The sequence below is a fragment of the Stigmatopora argus genome, chromosome 9 (assembly GCF_051989625.1).
Source record: "Stigmatopora argus isolate UIUO_Sarg chromosome 9, RoL_Sarg_1.0, whole genome shotgun sequence".
Lineage (NCBI taxonomy): Eukaryota > Metazoa > Chordata > Actinopteri > Syngnathiformes > Syngnathidae > Stigmatopora > Stigmatopora argus.
Genome location: NC_135395.1, coordinates 8,512,588 through 8,529,740, shown reverse-complemented (window position 1 = coordinate 8,529,740; position 17,153 = coordinate 8,512,588). Strand labels below are relative to the sequence as shown.

The window sequence follows — 17,153 nt, the reverse complement described above, 5'->3', positions numbered from 1 at the left end:
TTTAAGGAAATACAGTTGCTAAGCTTAGACAAACGGCACGAAAATGTAATCAAAATATTTGTTAAAATAACTTGGGTAATTAGTGATTTGCAAGTTAAATATAGGATTTTATTTCCCAGCCTGGTAAATTAAAAGCATCTCTTGATATTTGACTTAATACCTTCCTTCACCACTGGGTGGCAGGATTATTCCAAATCCAGATATTGACATCAGCATGTTTTATATATGCCCCACATTTTCTGACAGTTTCCTCTGTTTTTTGCACATATTTTGCCCATTGTCAGCATTACCAGTCTCTTTAAATCAGAAGATTGCCGATATGACAAACTTTCTTCCTCAGTGTGCGAAGACTTATCGAAAGCGGTTCTACTAAGATGACTGGAAACGGACTATGACTGACTTTAAAGTGAGTAACATTTAAATTAATGTTATGTTTTTATAATGAGCATTTGTCTACATACGGTGTAAATCGAGTTTCTTGTTATTATAAAGTAACAATTGTACATTCTGTGACATTTAAATCCCAGATCAAAACCCAATTGAGTTTTCGGCAAACCTTGTGTGAGTGCGTGTGTTTCCAAAGAGGTCATGGTGCTTGTTTAGTGTTTTCTGTTTATGCATTTTTTTCTTTTAAACATGTTGTAATCTCCTTTCTGCTCTAAGCAGCTTTAGACCAGCTGGAAAGGCAACAAATGAACAGCTGACCTTGGACCACCGAGTTGAGGGGGGGAAGAAAAAAAAATCAAGCACATGGATGTCCATCATTCAGGTATATTATAAATACATGGGGATAGTATTTTTATTTTTTTTGTCCATTTCTGCCTCAGATATTGAGTAAACACGAACAATATGTAATGATTTCATGGGTCACTCCTGCACTGTAGGTTTATTTAGTATAAATGTGTTTTTAATGTTCATTCTGACAATGGATATGTCACAATGACAATATATTGCTAGGCTCTAATGTGCTCTTTACGCTTTATGTGGCCATGTTTCACTTTATTTCTCCTGCCTACGGGCAGCTGCTTTAATTCACCAATGAACTAAAACAAAATAACATGCATTTGGCCCTAAGTGTCAGTCCATCACGATATCCCATAATCCCCCCAGGAGTAAAATGATCCTCCAGACACCCCAGTTATTGCTCCACTCTCTCAAAATATGTCAAGTTGATGTCAAATGGGAGGAAATATTTAGTAGTGCTCTACAGGAGGCACTCGCTAATATCCCATCCCGCTCATGTGATCTCTATTTTTCTGTGTCGGGTTTAACATTTAACATGCTTCTCCCTCTGGTGCTTTTTATGTGCCGAGGCTTCTAATCGTAATCTCTGGTCTCGCTGTCCCCTGGGATTTTTGTTTCATGTGGCTCGCCATTACTGGGAAGGGAAACTGCTCTTTTAAGGGATTACAACAGCCCTGCTCGGGGCACTGCTTGGATCCAATGTTTGCTGATCATATTTAAGTGCTCGTTTAATGTGCTAATATCATAAAACTTGTGTGAGGATGCTGCTTACATACTTTATATATAAAAAGTGAGTGTATAGCCGTTCTCTGAGTGCATGTATATGTACTCTGTGTATCTCTATATTAAGATTTTTTTTTTAAATTGGAATACTCTTTAGTTGACTTAAGTAATCATGCTTTGTTTTAAATGCACTTCATTTGAATTATTTTTTAATACACCTATTAACATGAAAATTGATTAATGTGCTTACCTTGTGCAAATGTATCCATTTTTGCTACAAATTCAAATGGAATAGTCTTTAAAAAAATAAATGTTGGCCAATTTTACAGAATGAAACATTAATTTACCTCAAATAACAGGAGACATTCTTTTTTTTTGGTCCTCTAAAATGGCAAAAAACAAGTCCCAAGCATAATAGCAATTATTTATTATTATTATTATAATACCCTTTCTCATTTCAAGTAGGAGGGCGAGATTGAAAGTGAACAAGGTGAAAAAAATCATAATATGGGGCCTTTAAACTAAACAACATAGAGGCAATGATTTTGTCCCCCGAAAACGACTGTAACTGTCTCCACATTTGCTGGCAAATAACGCTAGCTAGCGCGCAATGTTCACATCCGTGTCCAATTAACGTTAGCGATGGCTGGCCTGCAGTGCTCTTTTGCCAAGGCAACAGCACAGGTTCAAGCCTTAATAGCTCGGTTGCCACAGGCGACAGGCCAGGTCACGTATGAGGGGTCAACAAGGACAAACTACTGTTATAAACCTGTTTCGTGGAATGGCGTCAGTGCTCATCTTGATAGTGTGATCCTTTTCTTTGTGCTGGGTGAATGTAGGCACCTGGCTTTGTTTGGCTGAGGAGCCAATTGACGTTGTGGCGTGTCAACCCGCACAAGCCAGGCACTCTATTTGAACCGCGGGTGGGTTCTAAATTGATGGGGAAGGGCAACCTCGGCATGCCGGGAAAGCCAGATAAACAGTTCGACTCTATACTGCTGTTTAGTGTGGGCGGTGGCCATGTTTATTGCCCAGTGGCACTCGGCCAGCGCCAACTGTTACTGGCAGCCTTGCTCAAGCATCCGAGCGCGTCTTCGCTTTCATTTGAAGGGCTTTCGCTCTGTCCGTGTTTTGCTTGACCGTGGTGGGGAAATTAATGAGGGATTTTCTTTGCCACTTTGAAAGAAATGCCTCATCTTGTGGTCGCTAATGGTTATTCACAGTCAAATTATGGGTTCATTTGAAGAGTCATTTGCATTTCAAAGATCTATTCAAATGATTTTTTTCCCATTCCATCTTGTTTTAAAGGGATGAATATGTCACCATTTGCATTTAGTGTTGTTTGACAGCTTGGTGGGGGTATTATTTGCCTGTCATGTGACTTAAGGTAGTCTTGTACTTTGCTTCCATCCACAAGAAAAAGCACTTTGATCTAAAAAAAAAGGAAACAATTCGATCCGCAAGAGAAAAAAAGCCATGTTTTTTTCTCTTTTGAAAGACATTCTTTAGCAAAAGACACATTTTTCTCTAGTTTTGGCATGATTCCACCTCCATAGTTTTCCTTTTTTCATCAATTGTAAAGGTTGAAGAGCAGTGGTTTAAAAATAAAATGACTGCTTTTTTTCTTGTATATTTCACAAACAAAATGTCATTCAATTGGACACCTTTTTGCAAAATGATATGTTTCAGATCCTTTGAGAAAATTTGATAACATATTATCGTTAGATTTTTCTACATTGGTTCCATCAGTTTTTTTGCTTCATCATCTCCATTCTCATGTGTCCAGGTTGATTTCTCGTCGGCGCGGTGACAAGCGCGACAGCCGTTTATCCGTCTTATCTCTTGTTAATTCCCTCTAACGACACCCTGCCACTGCTGTCACCTACTTCAGCTCTTTAATAACCTGCGAGCAGGCAAGGCTCCGTCGGAGACCCGATTGGGCGTGTGCCGTAGTGGGCGTGGCTTGCTCTCATGCATCACACGCTCACTATATGGCAGTCACTTTCCCTCCCTCCCTCGCTGCCTCCCCCTCACTCTACCTTTTACGCCGTCTTTTGCATAGCAGAGCGCAGACTGCAGCAGGACCACGGGCTTTCCTCACCCTGGAAGAGCGGACCGCCGAGGATCAGTAAGCAGCCAATGGGAAAAAAGTAATTTTTTTTGGTCCGGCCCCCCCCAGAGGATTTTTAAAGACTTTCGAGATCCCGCAGAAGAGAAGCGCAGGTTAGTGAATTTCTGGTGATGGATGTGCGAGTTTACTGCAGAAGCATCTCGTCTCTGCGGAGACAGCAAACCCCGCTCGATCCCCTCCCCCCACTCCCTCTCTTCTCCCGGATTACCCGAATACTATAGTCCATCATTTCGCTTTGATGTATCGGCCAGCTCGATGAAGTTATCTTTAAAAAAGTGGCGCAACCTCCCTCCTTGCAGGTTTCCATCTGGCCCACACGCGCCAGCTTCAGGACCCTCGCTCAAGCCTCGGGACTGGCTCCCCCACCCCACCCAAGCCACCCCGCCTCCCCCTCATCAGCTGTAGGATGACTGCAGCTCGGTGCTGACGAGGCGTCGGCGAGCAGCAGTAATGGGCGCTGCACCGGCCGGATTCCCCGCCACCCCCTCGGATAGCGCTTCGCCACGCCGCCCCCCCGGGACGGGCGCTCCCCTCAGCCCCGCCGATGGGCGAAGACACTGACGCCACCCCGACGCTCGACCACCGCGGCTTCCTCCCCGACCACAACTATGTGACTGAAGGTAAGCGGACCGGCAAGCGCACGTGACACGCGAACCAAACTCCAATCTGGACAAAATGTCAAAATAAATGTCAGGACTAGCTGTAATGGTTTTAGAAAAATTTACGATGGATTAAAAAAAGTGCTGACTGAGCACCAAAAACCAGGAACGTCCACTTTACCTAATTGAATAGTCTTTTCTTTCTCAATTAAAATATTGCAACCAGTACATCGGCACATGCCACCATTTTTTTTTCAATTGTAGTCGAACATTTTTGCCCGGAAGAGACCCTATTGATAAGCGACACATTTTGCACGTGCGACTGTGCGACTTTCTCGCCACGTTCCGAAAGATTTTGATTTTTTTTTTGCCGCTCTGACCTTTTTTCATCCACACTTGTTCAGTAAATACTAGCATTGTCCCAAAAAAAATCCACAGCGCGACAGGAAGTCTTTGGTAACACCGGTCACCAGCGATCACCCATTATCGCCATAGCAACAGCCGGTGATAAAAACATACCGCCTTTCACGCTTGGCCGGTATGACTGACAGCTCGTCCCCGCCCACCAATAATAGCCGGAATAACGATTCCCTAAACCCTCGGACGAGCATTATTCAGGCGGAATTACCGCCGACCTCTCAACGGGCGCAAATTGGACTCGGGCACGGGACGTGCAACACATTGCCAAGTGTTTGCTGACAAGATCGTGGAAGCACATTCAGTAAATCAATACCAGAGGACCCGTGGCGAATAAAATGACGAGGGCATCCCCCCCATCTCCATTTCCCGGCATTCTCCGAAGCATTTCGCATCATTGCCGAACTCTGCTAAAAAAATGAGCCAACATTGCCTTCATGAAAGGTGTGTGAGTGGCCCTTAAAATGTATTTTTTTTGTGCGCGTGCAATGTAGCTTCCACATATTCAATGTCATTCACTTTGTCTGCCGTGAGTCTTTGTTCACTCACATTATATTATTGTGTGTGTGTGCGCGCATGCATAAAAGTAGATCCCAAGACCTTTCCACGGGGAGTCCTCTGGCCTTCAAACCTAAGAAGGAGGGGTGCCGAAGCTTCCTCCACGCAAAGCCCTCCCCATTTCTCTCCATCTCTTTTCTTCTCTTTGCGTCTTTGTTTCCCAGAGCTCCGACTGCAGTCGAATTTTTCTCCTGGGAGGCTTTTTAAGACTCATGAAATATTAGTCAACCAAATATTGGGCCTTGCCTTCTGCTCCCCCCCCAGACTTTTGGGAATAACTTATTCATGTGTGGTTGTTTTTTTCAGGCTTTTGATTGTGAGCCTTTTTTGTGGAGAATACTCAATACCGTATAGCTCCCCCAAAAATGAACATTTCTGCCCTCTGGCAATTCATCTTGCAATATAAGACGGATACACTACATTTTACCGCACACTGTTATTTTTATTCTGATATTTTTACTCAGGAGGGAAAAAAAATCACTTATTTGAGCGGAAGTGTGCCAACATTTCTAATTGTTTGCTCGTCACTATTTCGAGAAATGCGCTGGAACATTTTTCTTTCACGTCTTTGAGAGATGTACTACAAAGGGATTACCCTGACAAATGAACTTGACTGATGTTCATTTTGTTCTTCCTGCATGATGATCTCTTTCCCCTGAAAGCTTCTAATATTTAGCAGTAGATGTCGTATAAAGACGAACGAGTACCTTATTTGGCGAAAAATGTGGTGATGTAGTAACCCCGAGCCCTCCTTTGAACCCCTTTGCCACCTCCCTGACCTGACCTGACCTCCCTCCTTGCTCCTGTTGCAGGGCTGCTCCCGGCTCTAGCCTGAAGCGCTCGGCCCTTCCCGTCCTCCACCCCTCTCCACCCCGGAGACTCGCTCCCCCAGGATGTTGAGCCCCATCCAGGTGCTGTGCTCCGACATCACTACCCTTTCTCTGGAGCCCGAGCCGTTTGCCTCTTACACCGAAGGTGTGTGCGCTCTATCCTCCTCTCACCTCAAAGGTCACACACACACGCCAGGAGGAATAATTCAGCGTGACAAATACTTCATAGCTCATTTTGTCAGCCCGTGTCATTCCTCTGGCGCGTCGCTATTTCCGCACCCGCCGCTTTATTTTTATCTCAGACTGCGCCCGTCTGTGCCATTGATTTCCTTAAATAGATCCATCAGACCATGCTCCGGCTCCCCAAGTCGAAGATAACATTTGTGTATTCATACACTCGTCACACTTTTCAACACCCCGTGCACAAATCCCCCAATCTTTTGTCACGCTATAGTCGAACTTGATTCATTTCAGCACGGATCAATGTGCGTTACTTATCTGCGTCGAGGTGTTTTTTCCGGCATGCTGCTTCTAATTGTTTGTGTCAATGAGCATTAGGCTTGCACCAGCTTCCTCGTGTCCGACACCCCATGCCATGCCATTACATTTTCAGACCAAAACATGCCAGTTATTTTTCACAGATAACTCCTAAACTGCAGGGCAGGGATCAATTGAACCCCAGACGCTCGTTCCCCTCCTGTCCTCAAGCCCTTTATCTCTCTACCGGGTAATTGAGTACACACACTCGTGCACACGTAGACGGGAAGATACACGGCGCGCACGCAGACTAGCCAACGTCCGCAAACACATCCCGCTGAGCGTGGTCTCGCCCCTCCCTTTTGAGGAGTGTGTGTTTCTGGCCAGGCTTTAATGGTGGATGTTTTCCCCAAAGCTGACATATCTGTAATTGGGACAGTGGGGAAGCTACTCGCCCCTCCCCCTCCCACCTTCTCATACCCATTGTGGCTCTTGGTATGAAACAAAAATGGAAAAGAATTCCGCCTTCTTCCAGCTCTGAGTCCCACGCTTTCAGTTAGGTCTTCACTTTTTTTTTTTTTTTACGTCTAGAGGGAAGTGTCAGCGATTGTGTTGTCAACAACCAACGGCATTCCACGAGATGGAAAATCTTGTAAGATGGCGTTTTTGAAGGCCCAAGTAGTTTGAATGAGAGTTTGACGTACTCGCAATTTTAGCTGGTTCTGCTGTGTTGTTTATTTAGTCTGCAGCGGTGGTGAAAATATTCCACAGGGTGCAGGTTTTCAATCCATGCCATAAAGAGGACATTTGGTGTCCTACAAGTGCAATCAATGGATTGCCGTCAGGTGCTTGTCGTTTCCGCCCATCCCCCGTTGCTTCAACTGTCTGAGCCGAATCGCTTGGACCAAAAAGCTGCACCCACAGCGGCCCTCCACGACCCGTTTCCCGACCCCCGATTTCAAGAATGTTCTTGCCCTCCTATTTTTCTCAATACTGAACACTTATTGACGTCAATGGTAAAAAGCCGTAAACCGCAGATTTCTGCCATCGAGCGGTAATTTAATAATAAGTTGTAATATAAACACACATCCTAAAACAAAGTCGACGACCCCTTGTGAAAATGCCAGATATTTATTCTTTAAAACCGTTGGCGTTTTTGAAGGCCCAAGCAGTTTGAATGAGAGTTTGACGTACTCGCAATTTTAGCTGGTTCTGGTGTGTTGTTTATTTAGTCTGCAGCGGTGGTGAAAATATTCCACAGGGTGCAGGTTTTCAATCCAAGCCATAAAGAGGACATTTGGTGTCCTACAAGTGCAATCAATGGATTGCCGTCAGGTGCTTGTCGTTTCCGCCCATCCCCCGTTGCTTCAACTGTCTGAGCCGAATCGCTTGGACCAAAAAGCTGCACCTACAGCGGCCCTCCACGACCCATTTCCCCACCCCCGATTTCAAGAATGTTCTTGCCCTCCTATTTTTCTCAATACTGAACACTTATTGACGTCAATGGTAAAAAGCCGTAAACCGCAGATTTCTGCCATCGAGCGGTAATTTAATAATAAGTTGTAATATAAACACACATCCTAAAACAAAGTTGACGACCCCTTGTGAAAATGCCAGATATGTATTCTTTAAAACCGTTGGCGTTTTTGAAGGCCCAAGCAGTTTGAATGAGAGTTTGACGTACTCGCAATTTTAGCTGGTTCTGGTGTGTTGTTTATTTAGTCTGCAGGGGTGGTGAAAATATTCCACAGGGTGCAGGTTTTCAATCCAAGCCATAAAGAGGACATTTGGTGTCCTACAAGTGCAATCAATGGATTGCCGTCAGGTGCTTGTCGTTTCCGCCCATCCCCCGTTGCTTCAACTGTCTGAGCCGAATCGCTTGGACCAAAAAGCTGCACCTACAGCGGCCCTCCACGACCCGTTTCCCCACCCCCGATTTCAAGAATGTTCTTGCCCTCCTATTTTTCTCAATACTGAACACTTATTGAATTCAATGGTAAAAAGCCGTAAACCGCAGATTTCTGCCATTGAGCGTTAATTTAATAATAAGTTGTAATATAAACACACATCCTAAAACAAAGTTGACGACCCCTTGTGAAAATGCCAGATATTTATTCTTTAAAAACTTTATTTTTACCATTCTCTAGTTAGTCTACCCAGAAATGCCTGAGGGAACGCCCACTTTTCCTCGGTGGCTACAAAACAAACATTGCCAATTTGCAATAGGGGTTTTGTAACGGATGTGTTTCCATGGTTTTAGCTGAATTTATTTGCTGCGTTATGTTGCACGTGAGAACGCAGCAGTGTTGCAGTGAGTCAGAAGGCCCTGCTGATGCAAATCAACTGTCGGTGGGAGGCCAAAACAGTTGGCTTGCCGCGCACACACACACACACACACACACACACATCCACAGTACTGATAACCTTGTAGATAAGCATACACCACAACATAACACTTGTCTTTTCTCTCCTTCCATTGAAAAGTTAGTGCATACCTGTCAACCTCTGCCGATAACTGCCCTTATAAATGATTATGATTCCCCTTACAAACCCCCCAAAAAACTTACAAACACCGTACGACTCGTACGGTGTTTGTAAGGTTTTTGGGGGGTTTGTAAGGGGAATCATAATCATTTATAAGGGCAGTTATCGGCAGAGGTTGACAGGTATGTTAGTGAGAGATACACTCAGGGAAATACGAGACCAATCCACACCGCGTATTTCATGCCGCTCCAATGGTGTTGCTCTGTCGTTGTTGTTTTTTTTTTTGCTTAGCTTAACATTTTCTTCCAGACGGCAACGACACTATTGTCTCCCTCTCCCACACAGACAGACATACGTTGACTCCTCCGTCTAGCGTAGCAATTAGCAGCCTAGCCTGCACTCTAATGATGAGCTGTAATAATGTTGTCTACCTGTTGGAATTCATTAATGGGCGGAACTCAAGTAGGCCAACTATTTATCCGCCTTGGCTCTTCCCGGATTGATGAAATCCCACTTCCCTCTCCTCGCCCGAACGCCACATTACGGCGAACCGAGAGGAGCGCCGTCGCCACTCTCGGGCTCAGCCTGTTACCAAGGAAACCCAGCTTATTGGAGGACACCCCCTCCCTGCACACCTCCCTTCTTCTCTCTCCATTTTTCCCATTTCACCACCGCCAGCATCACCACCAGTGAGTGGACTAGCGGGCTGTGGAGCACTGTGGGGGAGGGATGAGTCAGGCGGGCTCCAATGTGGAGAGACAACCACAAAGATGAGGGGGGAGAAAAAAAGTGCAATGCGCTCCAAACACAATCTATCCAATGTCTAACGTGGAAGAACAAGTGATAACCCCGGGTATTTTTTTTGAGTCAGCGTGTTAGAAATGAAGTGGTGTTGTGCTTGTGTCTGGAAACCAAATGGGGGGATAGCGAGGGCAGAAAAAGGGTTGCTTGTCCTCATCATAAATTCAGTCTCTCAGTCAAGGCTGCCACCAAATTGGCAGAGCTTCAGCTTTCAATTTCAACACTGAATAAATGTCCCCCGTCCACGCTGCTTTTATTCCACCCATGGCTTTTGAGGACCCTTTTTTTTGGGCCAATTCAACTGATTCGCAAAGCGCTGTCCAATCCATTTGGACTCCGAGGGCTGGCAGTGAACCGAAACGATGATCGCTTACTTGACGTCAGTGGAATGAGTTCGTTCCCTTTTGAAAGTTGGAATGTTGTTGAAGGGTTTTTCCTCATTTGTAGCTGTTTTTAGTTGAATTTGAAATATTAGCTACAGGTACTCCGTAGCCCGGCTAGCCAGACGCTCCCGCCAGATTCATCCATCCATTCATTCATTATTGAGTACCGTCTTGACAACATCAGGCGTCCGCTCACTTCACTTAGATTGGTCGCAAGAAGAACCATTGTCCGATCAGCACCTGTATCTTTTTTTGGAAGGTTCCTCCCATTCGTAGCGAGTATATACAGAACAATCAATATGGTGTGTATCCATAAATATGGAGACAAATAAATCTAACTATTCCACATTGTTGTGGCAAAGAGAGAATGGTTTGTTAAAAAAAAAAAGAATAATACGCTTTTGATGACTGAAGTGACACGGCAGGACTCTTGTCGGCTGTAGTGTTACAATGAATGAATCATAATGACACAAACGTGACACTTGTTTTTTTTTTCTTTGTGTGCTCTTGACTTTTTTTTCCCCTAGCGCAATTAATTATGAGTCATTTCTGATTTTCTTGGCCTGACGCAACACCTCCAATGAATGACCTTGCCCTTCCGTCATTGTTTCTTTTTTTTTTGTCCCCACGCAGCCGACATCATCTCCACTGTCGAGTTCAACCACACGGGAGAGCTGCTGGCCACCGGGGATAAGGGAGGACGCGTGGTCATCTTTCAGCGAGAACCTGAGGTAGATGCGGCAAAAAGTCAAGCTCCTTACTTTGTTTTTACACCTTTTTTTCCTCTGCCCACAGAGCAAAAACGAGCTGTTCTGCCAAGGAGAATACAACGTCTACAGCACTTTCCAGAGCCACGAACCCGAGTTCGACTACCTTAAGAGTCTGGAGATCGAGGAGAAGATCAATAAGATTCGATGGCTGCCTCAGCAGAACGCGGCACACTTTCTCCTCTCTACCAACGGTGAGTGTCGGCGCTAGAAAAAAAGCGCTTTTTAAATCTCTCGCCGTTGCCTCGCGCCGGTTTAAACGATGACGTCAAGTCCGAGACGTCAAGTGGGCGATACGCGGGGTCGGCCTTTTGACAGTCATGCGACAAAGTGAAGAGTATTAGAGGAATAAATTGCATTAAGGCCTTTAAATCACAGTTACAAAACCTAAGTAGCTTTTCCATTAGATAAAGAGATTTATTAGGTTTACGTTGTGCAAGGGGATTTTCTGCGTGTCATTTTTGAACTGAGTAGGAAGTGTTTTTTTTCTCCTATTTATTTATTTATTTATTTTGTTGTATTAAAGGGTATTAGGGAAACAATAATCAAAGATTTACCAGAAATTTCCACTGACCTCTTTTTATTTTAGATACAGTTGTCCCCATTTTAGGGCATACCGTATTTTCTCGCATATATGCCATAATTGCCGCTAAAAAAACATGAATGCATGAAGGGTACGGCTAATATGCGCACAATTTTGACTTGACTCGCAGGAAACGGCATAACGCAAGACAATGTGGCCGATACAGTCATTTATTTCAAAAAAGAGAAAAGATAAACAGATAAACTGCTAACCAAAATTTATGTTGATTTCTATGAATAAAATTCAAAGAAAAAAAATACTGTATCTTGCGTAAAAGGCTAAAAAACTAACTTATTTATGCCTGCCATTGCGCGCTCAGGGCGCCGCCATCTTACAAACTAGACCGCTATGGACAAACTTCCTGGTTGTACTGCTCACATGACTTCCTTTTTGAATTTATCGACGTGCAATCCAGCAGACCATCCTTTCGATTCATACAGAATCTCAGTGCGATGATTTTTGTAAAGATTTTCCCTTCAAAGTAACACATTTGTATTCCCTATTAAAACCATGAATATGGAGGTGAACATTTTACAGGCAAAATTGTACAATTCAGCAATTTTAAGGGTGCGGTTTATACGCGGAGTCGGCTTATATGCGAGAAAATTCGGTCATCGGAAATAAGGGAGGTAAGGTGCTTTTGTCAATAATGGCCACCATTTTGCTCCCTTTCTCTGACATTGGCAACAATCTGAAGGCTCCCACAAAGAAAGGATGCAAAGATGGAGACAAAAGACGGTAGTAACTGAAAGAGTGACAGGTCAGCAAATGGCCATCTTATCTTTCAATACAGCAGAACAATAACTGGCGTCAATTATTTTGCGGGCAGGAAATGAGATGAGCTGAATCCGGCGCTGACTGGATTGGATTGGATTTAAGTCTGTATCAGCAGATTATTAAAATCAAGTAACTCGCCTCAAACTTTAGTACAGAAAATAGGACCAGCACATCGCTATTTTCATAGTTGGTCACAATCGGTTTCGGTAGAAATCAATATATTTGGGCCGCGCAGAATTTTCCAAAAAATATTCCAAATATAATCAAAGATTAAGCAGACGTCAATCCACAAATACAGTAAAAATGAATGTTGGCAGTTTACATCCATTTGAATGAATAGCCGCTGAGTGCAAATGGACTAATTTATTTCTCTCTCATTGACCAGATAAAACCATCAAGCTGTGGAAGGTGAGCGAACGAGACAAACGTCCAGAAGGATACAACCTGAAAGATGAAGAGGGTCGCATCAAGGACATTTCCACTGTTACTTCCCTGCAGGTGCGTTCCAAATATAGCTCCTCACTTGTAGGAATCATCTGTCTTCACCTCTGCCGTCCGTCGCTTGTAGCAGCATAAGATCTCGCCGTCTTTTCTAGGTGCCTGTTTTGAAGCCCATGGACTTGATGGTGGAGGTGAGCCCGCGGCGAGTGTTCGCCAACGCCCACACCTATCACGTCAACTCCATCTCGGTCAACTCCGACCACGAAACGTACATGTCGGCCGACGACCTCAGGATTAACCTCTGGCACCTGGACATCACCGACCGCAGCTTCAGTATCCTTTGCCGAGTCGGGGCTTTCGTTCGCGGGGGCGCTCGCCGGGTCGCAAACGAGGGGACGGAGAAGCCATGGAAAAATACCATCTGGTGCCGTCAATGGCATCCAGTGAGTTGCCTAAATGTTCGGTTTACTACAAATGTAGCAGCACTTTGCTACACAAAGAAACATTATTGGGGGAAGGGATTATTATTTGTCTTGGGGAGGGAAAATATACCTCAATGAATAATTCACAGGCTTCATAAATATTACAGATTCTTTAAGCATTATGGCAGCTCGAGAGGTTACAGGATGTCCCCCTTACCGGGGATTTATTCGATTAAAATCCAACTGTCAAATGCATTTTCGCCCCTTCTATATTTCCTATTGATTTATTCCCCTCTCTCGTAATGATCGTGGAGTTGCTGGCGTTTTCATTTCCATAATTCTGACACCGCCTCGTGTGGATTTCTAATGAGTTTCCCAGGGACTCATTTAAGCTGTGGCAAAAATCCTGTCCGTCCGCTGTTTCCCTGAGCGAGGCCGCTTTTTTCCTCTCTCAGACATTGTGGACATTAAGCCCGCCAACATGGAGGACCTGACCGAGGTGATCACGGCGGCGGAGTTTCACCCCCATCACTGTAACCTTTTTGTGTACAGCAGTAGCAAGGGCACCCTGCGCTTGTGCGACATGAGGGAGGCGGCGCTGTGCGACCGACACTCCAAATGTGAGTACATCCGCCCCCCAAAAGGTAACTAAAGCCATTGAGCTCTCGAAAAGAGTCCAAAATAACAAGTGGTTCCGTCAACTGTCAGCATACTGTCTTGTTCTTTAGATTGGATCGGATTGGATCACTTTATTCATCCCGTATTCGGGAAATTTCATTGTCACAGTAGCAAGAGGGTGAGAATACAGACACAGAAAAATACATTTTAGACATAAATAAATAGATAATAAGCAAGTTAGTAAATAAATAAATACATAAATAAATATATAGGTAAATAAATAAATTGTGTTGCTGAAAAAAAAAATATATATATTTATATATATACATATATATATATTTATATACATACACATACATATATATATATATATATACAATGTATATATATATATGTATGTGTATGTATATATATATATATATATTTATATACCGTATTTTCACGACTATAAGACGCACTTAAAAGTCTTAAATTTTCTCCAAAATAGACAGGGCGCCTTATAATCCAGTGTGCTTTATATATGGAAAAAAAATTAAAATGTGTCATTCATTGAGGGTGCGCCTTATAATGCAGTGCGCCTTATAGTCATGAAAATACAGTATATAAATATTTTTTTTACATTATACATACACATATATACTATATATATATATATATATATATATATATATATATATATATATATATATATATATATACGCCTGCATACATATACATACACATAACATTGAGCCATTATCACTTAAAATATACCTTTATACCCATGTTTTTTCATAACATTACTAGCAATAAACATCGCGGTAAAGCATTATATTCTAAACGCTAGCTTTTATTTGACTAGTAGAAAAGAAAAGTTTTAGTTGGGATTCTCAAAAAAGTGTGGTTATTTGACTCACAAAGCTTTAACATGGTGCAATGATGTAAGAAAATGATATCGAGTTTGTCCACACACACAAAAAAGTGCCAATTGAAGCATTTCATTTGCGGAATTTACTAGAGAGCTGCTCTTGTAAGTTTTTGGAGCACTTGAATTCATTAAGTGATATTGACAAAAGCACCTGTCAAGAAGTTGCAATTCAATCCATCAAATTGATCTGACTTAGTCGAGTTGACGTTTGCCTCTGCGCCTCAGTGTTTGAGGAGCCCGAGGACCCCAGCGCTCGCTCCTTCTTCTCCGAGATCATCTCCTCGGTCTCCGACGTCAAGTTCAGCCACAGCGGCCGCTACTTGCTGACCAGAGACTACCTGACTGCCAAAGTCTGGGACCTCAACATGGAGAGCAAACCCCTGGAGACCTACCAAGTGAGTCACTATTATTTCTCCCTACGCTTGGCTCCAATCCAGCGTCTATCTAGGATTATTTCTTAGTCTGTCTGACAATGTGGCCAAAGATTGAAAGCTCATCACACTTGTACCATGACAATAAAAGCATTCAATTCAATTTGATTCGAGTCAGGACAAGGTGAACTAAAGTGCCGTCCGAAAATTCAGTCCGTCCGTTTCCGAGTGCGCGGGGGCACCCGAGGACTCCGGGCGCTATTCTCAGCCTTGTGGGGATGATAGAAGGAAGGCAAGAAGGGATACTTCACACACTGCCTGTCACCTAGATCTGCAATGCAGCAGAGCGAAGGAAGGGAGGGAGGAATAAGAGGTTAGGATGGGACGGCAAAATTGGAAGTAAACAAAACGGGGCTCCTCGAGGATGCGCTTGTCTCCTTGCAGTCCGGTCAAGTAGCTTCGAATAAGATAGTGTTTCCCGACCTTTTTTCAGCTGCGGCACACTTTTTGCAGTGAAAAAATCTTAGGGGACACCAGCATCTGAAAATCTTTTCATTTAAAACTATGACACCTATATTCATAATAGTCATTCTCATCAAAATTGTATTAGTAGGAATCACATAAACCTCCAAAATGATCACATTTTTCACACAGGCAGTTCGAGTGATGGAAAAATAAGCAATGAAATGTTCTTCATCTCATGATTTTCGGACTTTAGTCCAAATATGACTTAAATCTGTACTGTACTTTTTAGTCAAGCGGCTTCATTTCCAATCTTTCTTTTTCTTCTTCTTCTGAAGGTTCACGATTACCTCCGCAGCAAGCTGTGCTCCCTCTATGAAAACGACTGCATCTTCGACAAGTTCGAGTGCGCCTGGAATGGCTCCGACAGGTCGGTTTTTCATTTTTCTTAACTCTGACAAGGCCATTGACAGCCTTTAAACTTTGTGTGTGGTGATTGATAGTAAGTCAGTGTGACCAATTCATTTGGACTGGGAAAAGCTGGCAGTCAACCATGACCTCATTTCCATTCTTCATTTAAAAAAAAAAAGAACTTGGGGCAAATGCGTACTGTAGTAAATGTCTTATTAGTGTTGCCTTGCTGACAAATGTAGCTAGAATGCTAACATGGTGGGTTTATCAGAACATGGCAACCTTTTTAGACCGCCGAGTGGGAGGGCACCAGGTCTCACTCACTTGGTAGTTCGCGGGGAGGACATTAAGAAAGCCGATCCGGACAGATCACAAACAAATTTGGTTTGGGACGGATATTATTATATTATATATTATTATACGTTTCAGGGCTAATTTATGAGATTAGGTTAGCCAGTAGAGGGCGTCTTCGGCTGGGGAACGTGTTTAAATGGAAATAATAATCGTTTCAAAACCCCAAAGGATCGCGAGTGGCGTGAAATTGGATCATTTCCAGATGATCGCTCACCTACAAATCATTGACGAATGAAATGGAAGCCATTAGCTTCCGATTAGTGGGGTGATCACGCCACGCCACCCACGTGAATTTCAATTTCATTTCCATCATCACCCATCCACACTCGAGCGCAAGATGCTAATGGTTGCGCTCCTCTGCCACGTGTAGCGTGATCATGACGGGAGCCTACAACAACTTCTTTCGCATGTTCGACCGCAACACCAAGCGCGACGTGACCTTGGAAGCGTCCCGGGAGAGCAGCAAGCCGCGGGCCGTGCTCAAGCCCCGGCGAGTGTGCGGCACCGGGGGCAAGCGGCGCAAGGACGACATCGGCGTGGACAGCCTGGACTTTGCCAAGAAGATCCTGCACACGGCCTGGCACCCCAACGAGAACATCATCGCCATCGCCGCCACCAACAACTTGTACATCTTCCAGGACAAACTCAACTCGGAGATGCACTCCTGAGCGTGCCGGCAGACTGAATGGACGCCATCGTGGGACCGATTTGTAGGTGAGCGACCATTGATTTTTGACCTCTGACTGAATTTTTTTCCCTCGGACGAAGCTTTTGCTGTCAGACGACGAAGCCAACTCCATTTTCAACAGGAAAAGTCCCCCCGAAACCCCCAAAAAATGAAGGATTAAATGCATCTTTGTGCCAAGATAGCCTCATTACAGGGCAAATTTGAC

At 43.9% G+C, this 17,153-nt stretch overlaps 1 protein-coding gene across 4 annotated transcripts; it reads left to right on the top strand.

Moving 5' to 3' along the window:
* The first annotated feature begins 83 nt into the window (after window positions 1–83).
* On the top strand, window positions 84–17,087 carry LOC144082621 (serine/threonine-protein phosphatase 2A 55 kDa regulatory subunit B gamma isoform). Of its 4 annotated transcripts, none has more exons than XM_077609891.1 (14): window positions 84–406; window positions 667–769; window positions 3,254–3,380; window positions 3,533–3,690; window positions 3,898–4,218; window positions 5,985–6,147; window positions 10,781–10,878; window positions 10,943–11,108; window positions 12,660–12,772; window positions 12,871–13,048; window positions 13,593–13,757; window positions 14,888–15,057; window positions 15,834–15,925; window positions 16,631–17,087. In XM_077609891.1, exons 6-14 carry the CDS (start codon window positions 6,066–6,068, stop codon window positions 16,926–16,928), a joined length of 1,362 nt encoding a protein of 453 aa, XP_077466017.1. In that variant the 5' UTR covers window positions 84–406; window positions 667–769; window positions 3,254–3,380; window positions 3,533–3,690; window positions 3,898–4,218; window positions 5,985–6,065; the 3' UTR covers window positions 16,929–17,087. The 4 variants fall into 4 exon arrangements, with proteins under 4 accessions (XP_077466017.1, XP_077466018.1, XP_077466020.1 ...); XM_077609892.1 differs by having other exon boundaries at window positions 664–769; XM_077609894.1 differs by lacking the exon at window positions 5,985–6,147.
* The last annotated feature ends 66 nt before the right edge of the window (window positions 17,088–17,153 follow it).